Source organism: Pholcus phalangioides, unplaced genomic scaffold, assembly GCF_987345545.1.
Source record: "Pholcus phalangioides strain wild (caught in Gottingen) unplaced genomic scaffold, Ppha-v1.0 ptg000003l_1, whole genome shotgun sequence".
Taxonomy (NCBI): Eukaryota; Metazoa; Arthropoda; class Arachnida; order Araneae; family Pholcidae; genus Pholcus; species Pholcus phalangioides.
In genome coordinates this window covers 35895288-35910834 of record NW_028301596.1, presented here as the reverse complement: position 1 = coordinate 35910834, position 15547 = coordinate 35895288, and the positions used below count along the sequence as shown (strand labels likewise).

The following is a 15547-nucleotide window of genomic DNA, read 5'->3' as shown; positions in this document are numbered from 1 at the left end:
TTTCTTTAGGATAGGTGTCTGTTCTAATTCAGATAAACCTCGATAAACATTCCTCATGTATTTTTAAGTCTGCGTTATGTTTGTTTCATTTGCTATGTTGGTACTGCTATCCGCCTTCTATATTTTTAAGTACAAATGGTGGCTTCTTCAGTTTGTTTCTCCCATTTGCACCTTGAAGTTGGAAAATCTAGTTCAGACCAAATTTCTATTCCAAAGAGTCGATTAAGCACCATCAAAATACTAGGTAGGAACCATTTCTAAAATAAAGATGGGACGGAATGGAATATTGACCTAAGAAAATGGATTTTATCATTCATTATCGAAAGAAATACTAAACTAAGACTTGTAATGTTAATTAGCGATTTAGAAATTCACACAAGCTAAACAAAGGAAATATTGTTCTGATAAAAAAAATCATCACAGCTGGCAGAGCGATGGTAAAAAATAATCAACGTTATACCAAGATCTGACAGTATTAAATAACTATCATGCTACAAAAAATTCTAAAAGGGTTTCAATGAAAAAATAAAATTTTTCATGCCTTCCATACGAGTAATATGTACCACAGAATAAAGTAACAGTGTATATTTTATCACCGTTACCTACAACAAATAAATTACTTGACCATCATTCACATTTACGAGAAATGAGCATTTGTTTTCCCGTGATAGAAAAAAAAAATCCTGGAAGTTAGAGACGAGAGATTTCAGGTAATCTTTTCATGGATGTATTCTAGGAAAAACCAACAATAAATTTTATATCTTAAAATATTTTACTTGTGGACACCAACAAACTTGAAAGAGTAAATTACAAGTCTCTAGAAACAAGTTTGAAAAAAAGTCACAAAAACAAATCAATGACATTAGTAAGGTGGTTACGTTTTGTTTGATTTTTTCTGCAAACAAATACAACTTCAGGAAATATCTAAGTCGAATGCATTGAAACACTTGATGTCACATTTCTTGCATTGCATCACATTTCCCAAGGAACCCATAAATCATGGGCGGAAATGGACTTGGAAGTCTGGGGGGGGGGGCACGATGTCAATTTATATATCCATACATACATTAGATCAGTCAACTTCGCCTTTGCTGCTGCGGGGGGGGGGGGGGGGGGGGACAATGCCCCCTTATCTCCGCCCATGCCATCCATCTTTGAGCTATTAACAGGTTTGTCATTCCAAGTGATGTCTCAGAATTCATTAACCCTTAGAGTGGCTTTTAAAATTTCCCTGATCAAATTATAACTGTCCAAGTGGTAATCACAACCTTTTAGCAATTGCCATCTATTCTGAAGAATATTTTTTTTCCCGATCTCGTGAGCTGATAATGCCCCCTCCCCCAATACATAATAAAACAAGGAAGAGGAAAAATATATTGTTTTCTGCAATTTATGCTGTATGCATAATCATATAATACCTCGAAGAAAATAGGAAAAACCTCTTCACCTCTATTATCACACTTTGAACAAAAGCTGACTCTGCTTACTGACAGTGGAAGAGCGGGTGGGACAGAAGGAAAACGTGTTGTCAGGCAAGGCTCTCTGTACAGAGCTATATGGGCTCAGTATTGCCAAAATGAGGGGATTTTAAGAATCTTCAGGACTGCTGATGTAAGGGTTAAAGAAAAGCAGAATAGAAAACAGCGATTGGATGATAATATTGTAGTGCTCTTGTATAGGTGACCAATCATAACAGGGCAGGACTACTAAAAACAAGACCAATGGTCATCCCACTAATTCAAATGAGTTTGAATACGCACCAGCTTTTTGGCAAATTTCATCTTCTTGCCAAAACGAAATGTTTTGTCATGATTAAGCAATGGTGGCAACTGAAGTTAGGGCCAGCATTTTACATTAAAAGTTCTTTTATAAAACAGAATGCAACAATAAGCCTATTGGTTCCATTTGAGCGAATATAACTAATAGGCTTATTTATTTTTTCAAGTTTGGCAAAAGATCTCTTATTAAACTTTTATAGGTTAATCTTTGGAAACAATTCTTTCCCCCCCCCCCCCCCCAAGAGTAGGGATCATTTGCAATTACATGAAAAAATTTGGAAGATAGAGCAGAAATTCAGAAGCCATCTGGAAACTTTGCAGCTATGGAATAATTAAATTTTCACAGCATCAAAATAAAAAACATTTACACAAAGAAATATGAGTGATGTCTCCCGAGCATGACAGAAGAGAATGACAGTTCATTTTCCCAATGAGGATGACAATTTTACTTAGCCATTTTCATTTTAAATGTTTATTTATTCCATCTTTATTGATCGTTTTCCTATTTCAAACTTATTTCTAAAAAATATAGCTCATTTTGAAATTATTTTTGTAATCGTTACAGGTTAAAAAAAAAAAATCTCTTATCAACCAACCTAAATTCATAGAACCATGGTTGAGAGAAATTTTCTAAATAAAAGTTGTTATAATGTGATTATGTCAAAAATATATAGATTTGTAAGTCATTCGTAATCGTAAGGGATTCTATATTGGACTTTCATTATATTTCATAATGTAAACAATGTATTTCATTATTAGAAAGAAAATAACATCAATTATGTTCTGAATTTTTACATTCAGAAGAGTATTCTCATCTCTTAGGGAAGAAAAAGTTTTCACGAAAGTAAAAGCAGATAAAACGTTCAGGCTACTTTTTTTTTTGCATATTTTAAAGCTTTTTATTTATTTATTTTTTTTCGAATTTGCCTGAAAAACTGTTCAAGAGGTGGTGGGTATTGGAAGAGAAAAAAAATAAGTCATAACTATAGCAGTCGATATCAGTTAATCCATTGCCTTGGGTATTATTCACTCAGTGTTAAGACACATAGAAATGACGTTTGACAAGGATTGTAGAGGCCATCACGATTCGCCGTTTCCGGAATCTTCATTATCATCTTGGAACTCTTCTGTGTCTTCATCGTCGTCTTCCATATCATCACCATAGTCATCGTCGTAGAAATCGGTCATGTCTGTGTCCTGCTCCTTTGGTTTTGCTTTGTGCTTAACACAGTACTCTTCTAGAGTGGTGGGAACAGTGACATTGTCCTTCTCGGCTTCACTTCTCGTGGCTAAAACCTGTCTCCTGATGAAGAAAAAAAATAGAACGTGTGTAGCTGTCACACAGACATATTGGATAAAGCATTCAAAAATATTCCCCCAATCTCAAAACCACTGATCACCAGTGTGTGTAAAATGTATGCAAAACTTGGTCTGGTAACATCAGATTCTAGTAGCATCTCCTTTTTGATGTCATTTCAAGCATCCTCCTATATTTTTGAAAATTTGCCCTTTTGGTCTCTTTTTTTCAGGTTTCCAGAATTAATTTTTCTTTTTTTTTTTCAGAAAGTTTAAGCACAAGATTAAAATAATACTGATAAAATAAAAAAAAAATGCAATCAAAATAATATTCAGAGGTATATAATCTAATTCCATTAAAATAAATGTATTTTACTGAATGGTTAGTTAAAATATGTGTTTTTATTTTTTTGGTGGGAAATCACTGTCTCATAAGTTTAAACACTTTTAAAGATGACTGTAAATTTTAAAGAAGACATGTCTTCGCTAAAGTAACATATTTTCAGAGTGGAATAAGGTAGGGGGGGGGGAAGTTTGTTTTTTTTGTGAATATGTTCTGTCATCATCTATATGAAGTCATCACAGTTCACAAAGGAACAATTTCTAGAATCTTCGAATGCAAATTAAAAAGTGGCACTGTTGGACAAATTTCCAATATTTTTGACTGATCGAATCAACTACTAAACCACACATGCATCACTCATCCATATTCACTGCAGAACTTCTAATGAATTGGTAAATGTTGGAATGTGCATGTCCGTGTTGTGAACCTGACCTGACGTAAAGTATGTTTCTGTGTAATGCTTATTGTGTGTAGTGTTGCCATCTGCCATGAATTTTTCTAACTACGAGTAAGTGTAATGATTGACGATTTTACCGTTGTAACCCTGTTGCTCGCTGTGAGACTTTTTACTGAGGAGATCGAATTGCATTCGAGCCTTGAAGTTGGAGAACTTCAAAACCCCAGAAAACCAACTTCAGCCTACCACCACTGTGGCGACAGCAGTGTTTGAACCAGGATCGAATCAACTGTTACACACCAAGTTCTTGCTGAAGAGAACATTTTTGATGAAAAACAGATCTGTGTGTGTGTGGAAGGCCCCGTGCAATGTTTCATCGGACAGACAGACTAGTCCAAGGAATAATGCCAACTCAAACTATGTCTTTGCACAAAGTTAAAAATGTAAAAAATAATTTGCAGTTAAATATTACAAAAGATACAGTACATAGAAGCATAAGGGGATGGCAACTACATTAAACTGAAAAAGAAAGGATATGTATAGCCTGTCTAACACAATGTCACAAGAGATGAGAATGAAGCAGGAGCAGAAAGTGTATTTTTTATGGAAACAGATGGCTAAATATCATATTCATGGATAAGAAAAAGTGAAATTTGGATGTCTGCAATGCCTGTTAATTCTGTGATTACATGTGTTCTACTAGGATTTCTTCGTGTTGTGTATAAACATAGATTCAAATATTTAACTTTTTATTTTATTTTAGAAACCATGGTAAAATTATTACTTGACTTTTCATGTGAGAATTATAGACATGGTATTGAAGTACCTAATTAGCAAAAATATTAAATGTTTATTTGCTATCACTTTTTTCTTTATATTTGTCACATTTCTTTTGTGTTTAAACTTTTGAGATGGACTATAACATCTACAAATTTTTTCCTTTAGACGTGCTTTTTAATGTAGGGTGGAAACAAAAGGAATCCTGGCCGTAAGTGTTGTTTCATCCATTTTGCTTTTTTGAATAAAAGAGGTAACCCCAGGACATTCTCTACCCATGAGCCCCGCATAGAGAGACTCGGATGTATAAGGAAAATTCTATAATAATGAGATCCGGTGGTATGATTTTGAAAAGTATTTAAATTGGCATGTTGATATTTTCAACCAGGTAGAGGGAACCCTAGAATATTACTCTAGCTGAGGAGGGGACAGGGCATGGTACAGATAAGACTGCAATGAGTAACCACTTTCCAATACACCAAACTGCTGAACGAACAATGGTATTCTCCAGCTGGATGGTGTGATTTTCTTTTTCCTACAATAATGTGAAACAGATTCGCAACTTGTGCCTCCAAAGAGCTTTTAGAGGCTCTGCGGCCGCTCCAGGGCAATAAAAATAAAACAATGAATTTGAAGAATAAATTTTAAAAAAGAGGCCCACAGAGCTCTGCCATAAAAACTATTGACTAAAAAGCTCCGTAAGCCAAACAATGTTGGGAATTACAGATGTATGATGTGGGGCCATGACTAGAATAGAATTTGTTCTGTTTCAAGGCATGTTTTGTTCTAGTTCTTTGCGAATTTCAACAAAGATTGGCCAAAGCATTCAAATATGCCAAAAAAAACATATAAACACATATCATGAAGAGATAATTTTTTTCGCAATGCTATTGTTTTTCCCAGAAAGAGAAAAGAAATTTATTTTTTGAAATTCAAAAATAAGGACAAAACACATAAGGGAGAAATTTCAAAAACATGAGTATCAACTCATTTTTTAAACCAACTCTATCAAGAGTTGGTTTAAAAAATATGGACATCCGGCAACCCTATACATAGGTGCGAATTCCCAGACAGAAAATTTGTAGTTTGTCACATGATGACACACTTTGCTGGCGAAGAAAACGCCATACAAACAAAAAGGGAAATTGCATAGAGTGAAATGACATTTTTCCTGGACATTGTGGTCAATATGACAAAGATACAGTAAAGACATTTCTTTATAAAGATGTTCCTTAATTTTTCCTTACTTTCAGCGAAGCCTATATACTTGGATTTAAATTTTTAACTTAAATCAAGGATTGGAATTATTTTGCCAACTTATAAATTATAATTATTAAGACTATACATACCTCAAATATTTGTGATTTTAAAATTTTTTCGTAGAATTCATTTCAATCCACAGTTTTTTGCTAGTAGCACTTAATTTTCTGTCTCTGGCGAATTTTTTTTTTTTTGGAGATTTGGGTAATGATTGACAACTCAATGCTCATTTTTAGCATCACATTTAGCGACCTTGGTAATTTACCGAATTTGGAATCACAATTCTCCATATTTTTCTTGAGGAAACACGGTCAGTCTAGGAATGCAAGGACGAGGGAAATTTCCTTTGAAATTTTTTATTTTTGTGAAGCAAAAATTTCAGGATTTTCAGGCAAAAGATATGAAAAATCAGAAGAATCTGGTTTCAGCCCAGATTTCAATAATGCTAAAAAATCAGAAGGCTTCCAGGTAAATCAGAAGCATTAGCACCTATGCCTATTGAATGATTATTATTCTTTGAAAACCAATGAGGTTTAAAAAAAATTGTTGGTCAAACATCAGATTGAAAGACAGAAAAAAGATACAGTAAGTTCATATGTTTAATCACTGTGCTCTGTTTTGCCCATGTCTTATAGAAAATAGAAAAGATTCAATTGTGGAAGAACAATTCTTCTTGGGGAAAGCAGATAACCTGCCTGCACAAGATATGAACTAGCAACCCATATTTGCCACTTCAAAGACATTCGATTATATTCAATTTGGCACAAGCTCAAACAAAAGCTGAGAAAAGCTTTTTCCAGCCTGCTGCGTAAATATATAAAAAATAAAATGAAAATCAATTAACTAAACCAAATTCACATTGAAGATTTCGAAACCTATTCCCCTCAAATAATTCAAGCAAATCAATCTAGTTTCTACAGAAACATCTGTTAACCATACGTGCACTATAAAAAAATCTATAAATCAGAACATTTTGCATATTCTGCAATGAGCCTTCAGCCGACTGAAAATGTTCTACAGTCAAAATTGTCATAACAATGTTTTCTACTCAAAGAATGAATTAATTTTTTTTATTATCTTAAAATCTTCCTGAGATTGTTTTGTGATGTAAGTCATATTACATTTTTTGGTACATTCTGCTTTGGGGATAAAATCAATTTATAAATTTCTACATGTGACAAACATCAACAAATTTTCCCTCAAGAATCTCAACTAGCGAAATTAATAAATGCACCTGATAATGTTCTCATATTCCTTATCTTTTCCCTTGGAGTCTTTCCATCTTCTGTACATCACTGAGGCATCCACATTGGCAGGAGAATATGTGTTTGGCTCATTCAATAAGGATATAACACTCAGCAAAATCGTTCTATAGATTTAATAGAGACAAAAAATCACTTTAAAAAAACCACAAAGGTATTGGAATAGTAGGAACAATCACAATAATGATCACACAGCCAGAATGGCTGTGCATAAGAGTTTCGTATGCAAAATTTTACTATGCTGCATAAAATATATCTGCATAAAAAGGCAATCTCAAAATACTGAATCAATTGAAAGTGTAATATGATTTAAGTTAATAGATATACTCAATTTAAAATCATTGCAATGCCCAGGTTTTCTGTAATACAGAAGGATTTTGAGTAATCCCTTAATGATCACAAATGAAATATTTTTTCCAAACACCAATGGAATGAATTCAATCCAGAGTTCTCTGTATTTTCTTTTCCCTCTCCTCATCATTGCAAAACTTTGTCACCCTATGAAACAAAGTTGTTTTTTCCTCCCTGTCTATATATTCAGGGGTGGGAAGTGACTAAGTCCATTTCGGAGCAGCCTTGGAGCAGCAAAATTCAGGATTCAGAGCAGTTTTGGAGCAGCAAAATATGGGATTCGGAGCAGATATTTATAAATTGGAGCAGTGAAATTAACAAGAATATTTTCGTCAACCCTCAACCCTTTTCAAAATAAAACTGCACTGTCTTCTGTTATCAAACATCTTTTCATCAGCTTGATTTTCGTTTTTGGTGTTTTAAGCTTTTGACACCTTGTTTGAAAGAGCCACAGTCATAAAATTTTTTGCACCCGTCTATTTAAGATGACTTTTGCTTACTGAGGGCACTATTTGCTGCCTTGAACAGCAGCACTTCAAATGAGCTAGAAAAATTTTATAAGTTTTTAATTTTTTTATACTTGGAAAGAAATTGTTGCAAAATGGGAGAGAATTTCGGAAGAATCAACTATATGTTTGGCGATTCAGCACTCATTATTTGGCGAGATTGACGATCTCAAACTCGTTTTTGGCGAGATTGGCGATCTGACACTCGTTATTTAGCGATATTGACGATTTAACACTCGTTATTTAGCGATATTGACGATTTAACACTCGTTATTCGACAACATTGACGATTTAACACTCGTTATTCGGCAAAGTTTCTAAACTAACATTCGTAATTCGGCGGACATGCGTTTTTACGTCCGGAATGAAATTTTTTTTCACGAAACATCGGGATTTAACACAATGACAATCGACTACGGTAATTTCTGCTGTTTCCAGTGACAACTTTTTTTTTAAATAGAAACACTCAAATTTGCACTTTAAAGCTGAAAGGCATTGCAAACCATCTTCAGTTCCACGATCACGGACAATATCGGGGTTTCACGATGGAAAGCCCGATCAGGGGCCGATAGTTTAAGTATAGAGGAATAAAACACGCTCTTCTCGTAAAGAAACGTTTCGTGGCTAGCAGGAACAAAATTTTTTTGGCGTCCTTCTCGATATTGCGGGCATACTGAAGCGAAATTCGCTATTTGGCGCAGAAAAATGCGAAAATACGCTATTGGAGCAGGATGGCGCAAGATATTAGTTTTGGCGCAGTGCGGCGCAATTGGCGCAGAGTTCCCACCCCTGTATATTCCTGTTCATAGGTGCCAGAACCTAGGGGCTGAGGCCATTTGAGCCCCTTCCTCCCCCATTAAATTTTATAAGAGGGCTGAGCCTCTCCAATAATTTCGGAAAAAATAATGTAATGCACCCTCCCTCATCTGCGTAAGCATTCAAGTCCTGTATATACAGGATGACCAAGAACTTTCAACCCTCCCAATGTTTTCTTCACGTCGACGCCTCTGCTTCCATTAGAGATTTCCCCCCAAACATAATGTATTTTTCTAATATATACATGTAAGAGTGAAAGAGAACTTGTAGGGTAAGGGTGAAAAGAGAAATCTATTGTGTATACTCTTATCTCTAGTGTAATTTTTGATAAGGCTAAAAAAATTAGAGGGCTTACTGGAAAATTGGAAGCATTGGCTATCTATTTATTCAATGGACTCAGAATTTCCTGCTAGTGCTGCTATCTATCTTCCATATTTTGAAGTGAAGATGGTAAATGCTAGAATTTCCATGTTATGTCAGTGTCAGTATCATGTTGTAGGTCTATCTGCTATCCATACTGGCATGCTATAGCATGTCAAATACACAGTTTCGGAAAGGATAAGTAAAAATCATCCTGGTACTGAGCAGAAGTATAGATAATTCTTCTCAGTAACGACGGACAGGTTTTCCAACAAGAATTAGAACAGACTGACTTCATTACTATCCTCAGGCTGAGGACAATCACTAATTAATAGGCTGACACAAGAGCATTATGTTAAGAACTTTCTTTTTCATTAAAAATCAAATGCTTATTCTATGATGTACTCTTCAATATGAGTTATTAATACAGCATCAATTTTTATGGCTGATTGTAGGCGTTTTCCATCTTTTAACCCTCCCCCACCCTACAACAAAATATCAGCCACAATCTTCAAAATAAAATGAATTGGGTGAAATATTCAGTGCTTTATATTTGAGATCATTTTAATAAGATCATAATACCTGACATTCTGGGTGGGATTCCAGCGTTCACATGGCAGTTCACCACTTTGAGGGTCATCCACAGGAGGATGAAGTATTGATATACACAAATCGCCGTTCTAGTAAGGAAAAGTTTTATACAAAAAGTTCTATGAGAAAAAAAAACTATGATGAAAATCGTCACATACACAAATGCTAGCTGGCATTTAAACCTTAATTAATGTGGGGGAAATCAAACACAAAACAATGAATTGAACTAGCATAAAATGCATGGTAATGAAAGCATTAAAGATCAGTCAAACTTACTTCATAGACATTAGGATGCCAAACTTTCGTAAGGAAGCGAATAGATGGTGGCGAGTAAGGATAATCCGGTGGAAATTTGATATGAGCCTATGCAATAATAGAAGCAAAACACCATTAAATGATTACCAACAACTTTAAGAAGAAATTAGAGCTGTCAGAACTTACATGTTGAACCACTAACATTCATTTAACCAGTAATACAATTTCTTTTCAGTGATTAATATACAGATAAATCACAATAAAATATCACAGATGAATCCCACAATTTGGCAGGAATCTATGGTATAATTTTAAAGAATCGAGTTGGTGTCCTGGTTTTGCCTAACATATATCTGGGGGGGGGGGGTGCTACCATATTCTAATGCTTATTCAGCATAATCCGAGAGACAAGGATCACTTCTCAACATTCATCCCACAGAGTTTGGTTAAAAGAGAGCCCTATGCCAATCTTTGAGAATTATGCTTGAGAAAACCCCCAAAGCAAAATGTTTTGCATTGTTCTGCAACGAGCCAGCCTTCGGCTGACTGAAATTGTTCTGAAGTAAAAATTCCCATATAATAGTAGGAATATAATCCTTATTTCTTCACCACACTTTTCTTAAAATTCTTCCAGATTGTTCTGCGACGTATGTCACAGATTTCTGCATATTCTGCTTTGGGGGAGACTTGACACATCAAGGGGGGAAAATACATTTTCTTTCATCCGATCAATCATTGGTATGCATTTAAGATATTTTTTCTTTCTGATTGGTGCTCACCCTCCTTGTGTTTTTATGATAGTAATTTGTCATACTGTGCTTGATTAGGTTATCAGGGGTTTAAATATGTAAAGATTGGGGGTTTATTTTTACAGACTTTTTTTAAGTCCCTGTTTTTGTGAAAAATAAGTGATTTTGTAGGAAGCAAAATAATCTAATTAGTTTATCACAAAAGAAATGAAATGCCAAATTTATGGTTCCATTAATTTGCATTTTGTGAAGGGTCCAGAAAATGAACCCAAATTTTAGCTGGACAGAATCCCTATTTTATGTGAATTTTGTATAGTCAAATATAGATATTTAAGCACAAATTTCATTATTCTTGATTATATTTCTGCACAATCATTCATTCCTGTAAAAAAATTGTACAATAAGAATTATGTTTCCTTTCCTATAGCTTTGATTATTCCCATATACATATAATTTTTGCAGTGGGTCAGATAAAATTGTTCGGTTTTCTAGAACATGATATTATTACTCAATCACCGGTTGCAGTTGATCAAGGTCAACAGTTTCGAGAACAAACTGCGAGAACAACTGCTGAACAAATCTCACCTCGTTCATATTTTTCTTCCCATGTAACAACTATATTCATATGACCATCCGCAGCGGTTTTTGCAACTTTTTTCATACAAGTACATTTTAATATGTGAATTTAAAATTGAGTTCGACCAATCATCTTAAGCCGAATGAATTGCTTATTTGGGGAGCAAAAAACTTCATTTGTTGTTTATTTCGCAAGAAAAATTACTGTTCGTATAATAAAATGAAATTATTTCATGTTTGAGTTGTGATTATTTTTGACAAATTAAATATTTAAAAAAAATTAATTTTTCATAAATGCAATGTCATGGCGAACATAAAATACAGAGATTCAAATCTCAGTGAATGATTCCCACCCCCCCCCCTCCTTTTCATGCTGAGTGAAAACATTGCTTGTTCATCAAGCTTCAACCTGGTACCAAAAATTTTCCTTTTCTCCTTGAACAGCATGGGGGCCCCCCAGATCAGATTATTAAGTGCATACGAACCAACGGTAAGGTGGCTCCTGGGATCTATCAAGCCCGATACACATCGTATTTGAAAATAAGTTTTTAGAAATTCCTCCTACTCTTGTAGAAGGTTGTAATACTAGAGCTTGACAAATCAAAAAATAAAAAAGTGAAACCCAAATTCCATAGCACTCATGCATGTTTTTCCCTCAGAAAAATGGCGGGAACATCCCCTTTTTTCGTTTTACAGGACTTGAAAGAGAAAGCATTTACTGAAAAAGAAACTGATCTACAAAAATTTTGTATATTCACATTTAGTAATTGTAGGTAAAAAAATAAACTTTTTGCCACCGTTTCAATTTCTTAATCACCATAATGGTGGCCTGCAATTAGTCACGCGCACACACGCACGCGCAGGCACACACACACAAACACAAGCCCAGCTTAACACATTGATGAGTTATGGCCTGTGTGAATTTTTCTGACCCACTCATTCTTCAAATTTGTCACCCTCGGCACAGTGCGCTTAGCTCCTTTTTCTCACGTTCCCAGTAAATACTTTTCTGTCTGCAAGTCACTTTTATGGTCACTCACATGCTTGTACCCTTTCTTGGTAACTCAATGATTTAGTCCTTTTATCTCTGAGTCACTCTTTTGATTGTTCACATGTTTGCACTTTGTTTTGGTCACTCACATGCTTTTACACTCTAAATCAGTGTTTTTCAACCACCAGGTCCTGGCATCAGTGAAACAGAGCTGTAATTACTCATTTCATTTCTTCATGTTAATTTTCCTATTAGCAGGGCCGTCATTTAAACTTTTCCCGGGGGGGGGGGGGGGGAAACACATGTATTCAATGTATGTGTATATTTGTGTGTATATATATATATACACCATTTTTAGTGTATTTTCAAAAGCCGGGGGAGGGGGGTGTTGCCCCCCCCCCCAAATGACCGGTCTGCCCATTAGTCATGTTTATGTCTGGGCCCTCCACTCAAAAAAATTCAAGTGGGTGGGGGCTAAAGGTTGGAGAACCACTGCTCTGAATTGCTCGTTCATCAGCATCATTCCTCACTCTCTTTAGGTACTCACTGACCGGTTCTCCCGCTTTTCAGGTCACTCGCATGCTCTTCTTTTGGTTACTCACATGTCTGAACACTTCATTGGTCACTCACAAGCTATTTCTTACACTTCAAGTCCTCTAGTCGCTTGCTGACCTGGTCCCTAGCTCAGGTCACTCAAATGCTTGCAAACTCTCAGTCACTTGCTTTTCTCACTCACTGACCAAGTCCCATCTGCAGATGTCTATTAATTTTATATGGTTCTACAGATGGGGCTATTACAGGAATTTTGCCACTCTTTTCCTATTTTACTGTAATTTTCTTGACCACTCCTTCCTCAAATTTGCAGCCCCTCCGAACTTGCTGCCCTGGGCTATAGCATGTTGAGCCCCCCCCCCCCACTCTTCTTCTGTCGATACAGCTCTAAATATGGGTGGGAGTGTTTTCCTTTCTATTGGTTTTGGCTCAACCAAAGAGAAAAATGACAATAAAAAGACAAGGAAAGAATTGCTTGTGCACAGAGTTATCAAGTTTACTAGCTGTGGGAAACAAATTCACTGGTCAAATATCACGGGTTGAAAAATCTCAGATGGCCTTGATGCTTAAAAGTTTCTACAACTGACGTTTATGGACCTATAAAGACTTGATAACTAGTTTGTAAATGGGAGTGACGATGAAAAAATGAGTTAGTCATTCACCTTTAATGATGATTTACATAAAAATCGCTTATTTCCATTTGCTTCAATGCAACGTTTTTGTAAATATAAGATTCCATAGAATTGATGTATGATAAAATTTCATGTTCTTGCTTCTCTCAAATATTTTCAGGATGGTCGAATGCTGTTTGAACCACTTGCCATAGAAATGATCTTTTGCCGATCTTGGATTAGAGGACTTAATGCTATTTTCTGGCAATATCTGTCTTTGTAAAAGTTCACACATTAATTTCTCTAAAAATATATTTTTTCATCCACTGTCAACAACAATATTGTCCGTTTTGTTGACAGTGCGAAGAGGAAAGTAGACAAACAGCAGTTGGCTGAAATACAGTTTGATCGACTCTTGACTTAGAAATGGCCTAATATATCATACAAATTCTAAAATAACCAGTTTAATAATATAATAATAACGTGATCCTTATGTATTCCTAGGAGATTCGTAAGATCTATCCAGGGAATTTTCACCATTTACCATATATTTTTCGAACTATGAGTGAAGTGTAATGTTTGATGATTTTACCGTTGTAGGCCTGTTTCTCTTTGCAGCAAGACTTTACAATGTGGAGATCATCTTGCATTCGAACCCCGATGCCGGGAACCACAGAAAACCAACTTCAGTTGGCCACCACTGTGGTGGAAGTGAAGTGATAAACCTCACCATGTGAGTCCATCACTATGATCACTCAACAACCACAGTGGCTGGGTGATGACAGATTGGCAAACTCTACCGCCCCTCTCTTTTCCCCTCGACACATTGAACGTAGAAGTTCACTTTTGATCAAAACGAACTGACATGGCTGGAAGATTAAAATAATCAAAAAGAAGAAAAAAAAACAGCCAAGCAAAAGAAAAATGAAGTCCAAAAAACAATTGATAGAAATAACAATTTGTAAAATAGAGTGGATTTTAACATTAGGTCAGCTGCATGCTGTTGGGGACAGAGGACCAGTTTGTAATATCGAGCGTCAAATTTACTTGTGATGCAACAAAACGAGCTTGTGTCCTAGATCTTTTTCTTGATTTGTCTAGCCCTGGGTCAGTATGTAACACAAAATTATAGTAATCACCCTATGTAATTAAGCCTTTAACGGCACTCATAAATCATAAAAAATAAACATATATATATACTCGCAACTAAAACATTACATATAAGATTCTTTTTTTTCGAATTCCCACCTTGAAGTAGCCACCTTCATATAGGGTATCAGGAGGTCCAAATATAGCAACTTCCCATTCGATCAAGTTATCTTCGTTCACCAATTTGACACGGAATCCCTCCACAGGTTCTTCTTGAAGATCTTTGAACTCCATAGCTAAAGCTCTCAGGGCACTGTTTGTGGGCAACTGAGCCATCTTCCGAGATCTCCTCACGATCCAAACCAAAACACGATTTTCCGAGGAAAGGGACTCTTCTTCTTCTTCTACTTCAACACCAACAACGAGAGAGAAAAAATAAAATTCAAACAAAACAAAACTACAGAAGCTTTAAACAACGCAATTCAAAGCGCTTGCTTATTAGATTCATCCTTGATGAACGGAGATTATTACCTTTCTTGTTGTTGTTATTTTACTGCTGCATCTGATCCAAACATGCTGAATGAATAAAGACCTCTTCTCGGCACTCGAGCTGGAAGAATAAAATTTTGAACTGAAAAAAATTAAGAGAATGACGATGAAGGTTCCCCCCCGCTGACTGGTGCCGAGAAAACTGTAAACTAATCCAGAAAAAAAATTATGATGATTCTAATTTAAATCAATAACGACACGAGAGGTACAACAACAAGCTCGGAAAAGAATAAAGGAGGTGATATACTATTGGAAAATAAATAAAAACACCAAAGCATCATTCCTGCTTAGGCGCGTGGAAAGTCATCTTCCACTCGTTGATCAATCAAATTTATTGTTACATATATATTCTACACTATCCAACATTAGACTTCCTGTTATTGGCTGAAGTTGAGCTGATTCTTTGAGAGCCTGTGACAGAGGAGAATTTTAAATCGA

General features: G+C 35.5%; 1 protein-coding gene across 3 annotated transcripts; it reads right to left on the bottom strand.

Moving 5' to 3' along the window:
• Positions 1-1334: 1334 nt before the first annotated feature.
• LOC149088474 (ubiquitin-conjugating enzyme E2 R2-like) lies at positions 1335-15435 on the bottom strand. Of its 3 annotated transcripts, none has more exons than XM_089247607.1 (6): positions 15092-15428; positions 14720-14961; positions 10014-10100; positions 9729-9826; positions 7086-7220; positions 1335-3081 (listed from the first exon to the last, which is right to left on the bottom strand). In XM_089247607.1, exons 2-6 carry the CDS (start codon positions 14894-14896, stop codon positions 2859-2861), a joined length of 720 nt encoding a protein of 239 aa, XP_089103733.1. In that variant the 5' UTR covers positions 14897-14961; positions 15092-15428; the 3' UTR covers positions 1335-2858. The 3 variants fall into 3 exon arrangements, with proteins under 3 accessions (XP_089103733.1, XP_089103724.1, XP_089103742.1); XM_089247598.1 differs by having other exon boundaries at positions 2648-3081; positions 14720-14964; positions 15092-15435; XM_089247616.1 differs by having other exon boundaries at positions 2648-3081; positions 14720-14967; positions 15092-15424.
• Positions 15436-15547: the final 112 nt, after the last annotated feature.

Bases quoted from the DNA above. Each gene is read 5' to 3' on its own strand.
- LOC149088474 (XM_089247598.1), bottom strand. From the start codon at position 14,896: ATGGCTCAGTTGCCCACAAACAGTGCCCTGAGAGCTTTAGCTATGGAG. The intron at 10,101-14,719 runs GTGGGAATTCGA...ATTATTGCATAG, and splicing joins ATGAAGGTGGCTACTTCAAG to GCTCATATCAAATTTCCACC. The intron at 9,827-10,013 runs GTAAGTTTGACT...TTTCCTTACTAG, and splicing joins GGCATCCTAATGTCTATGAA to AACGGCGATTTGTGTATATC.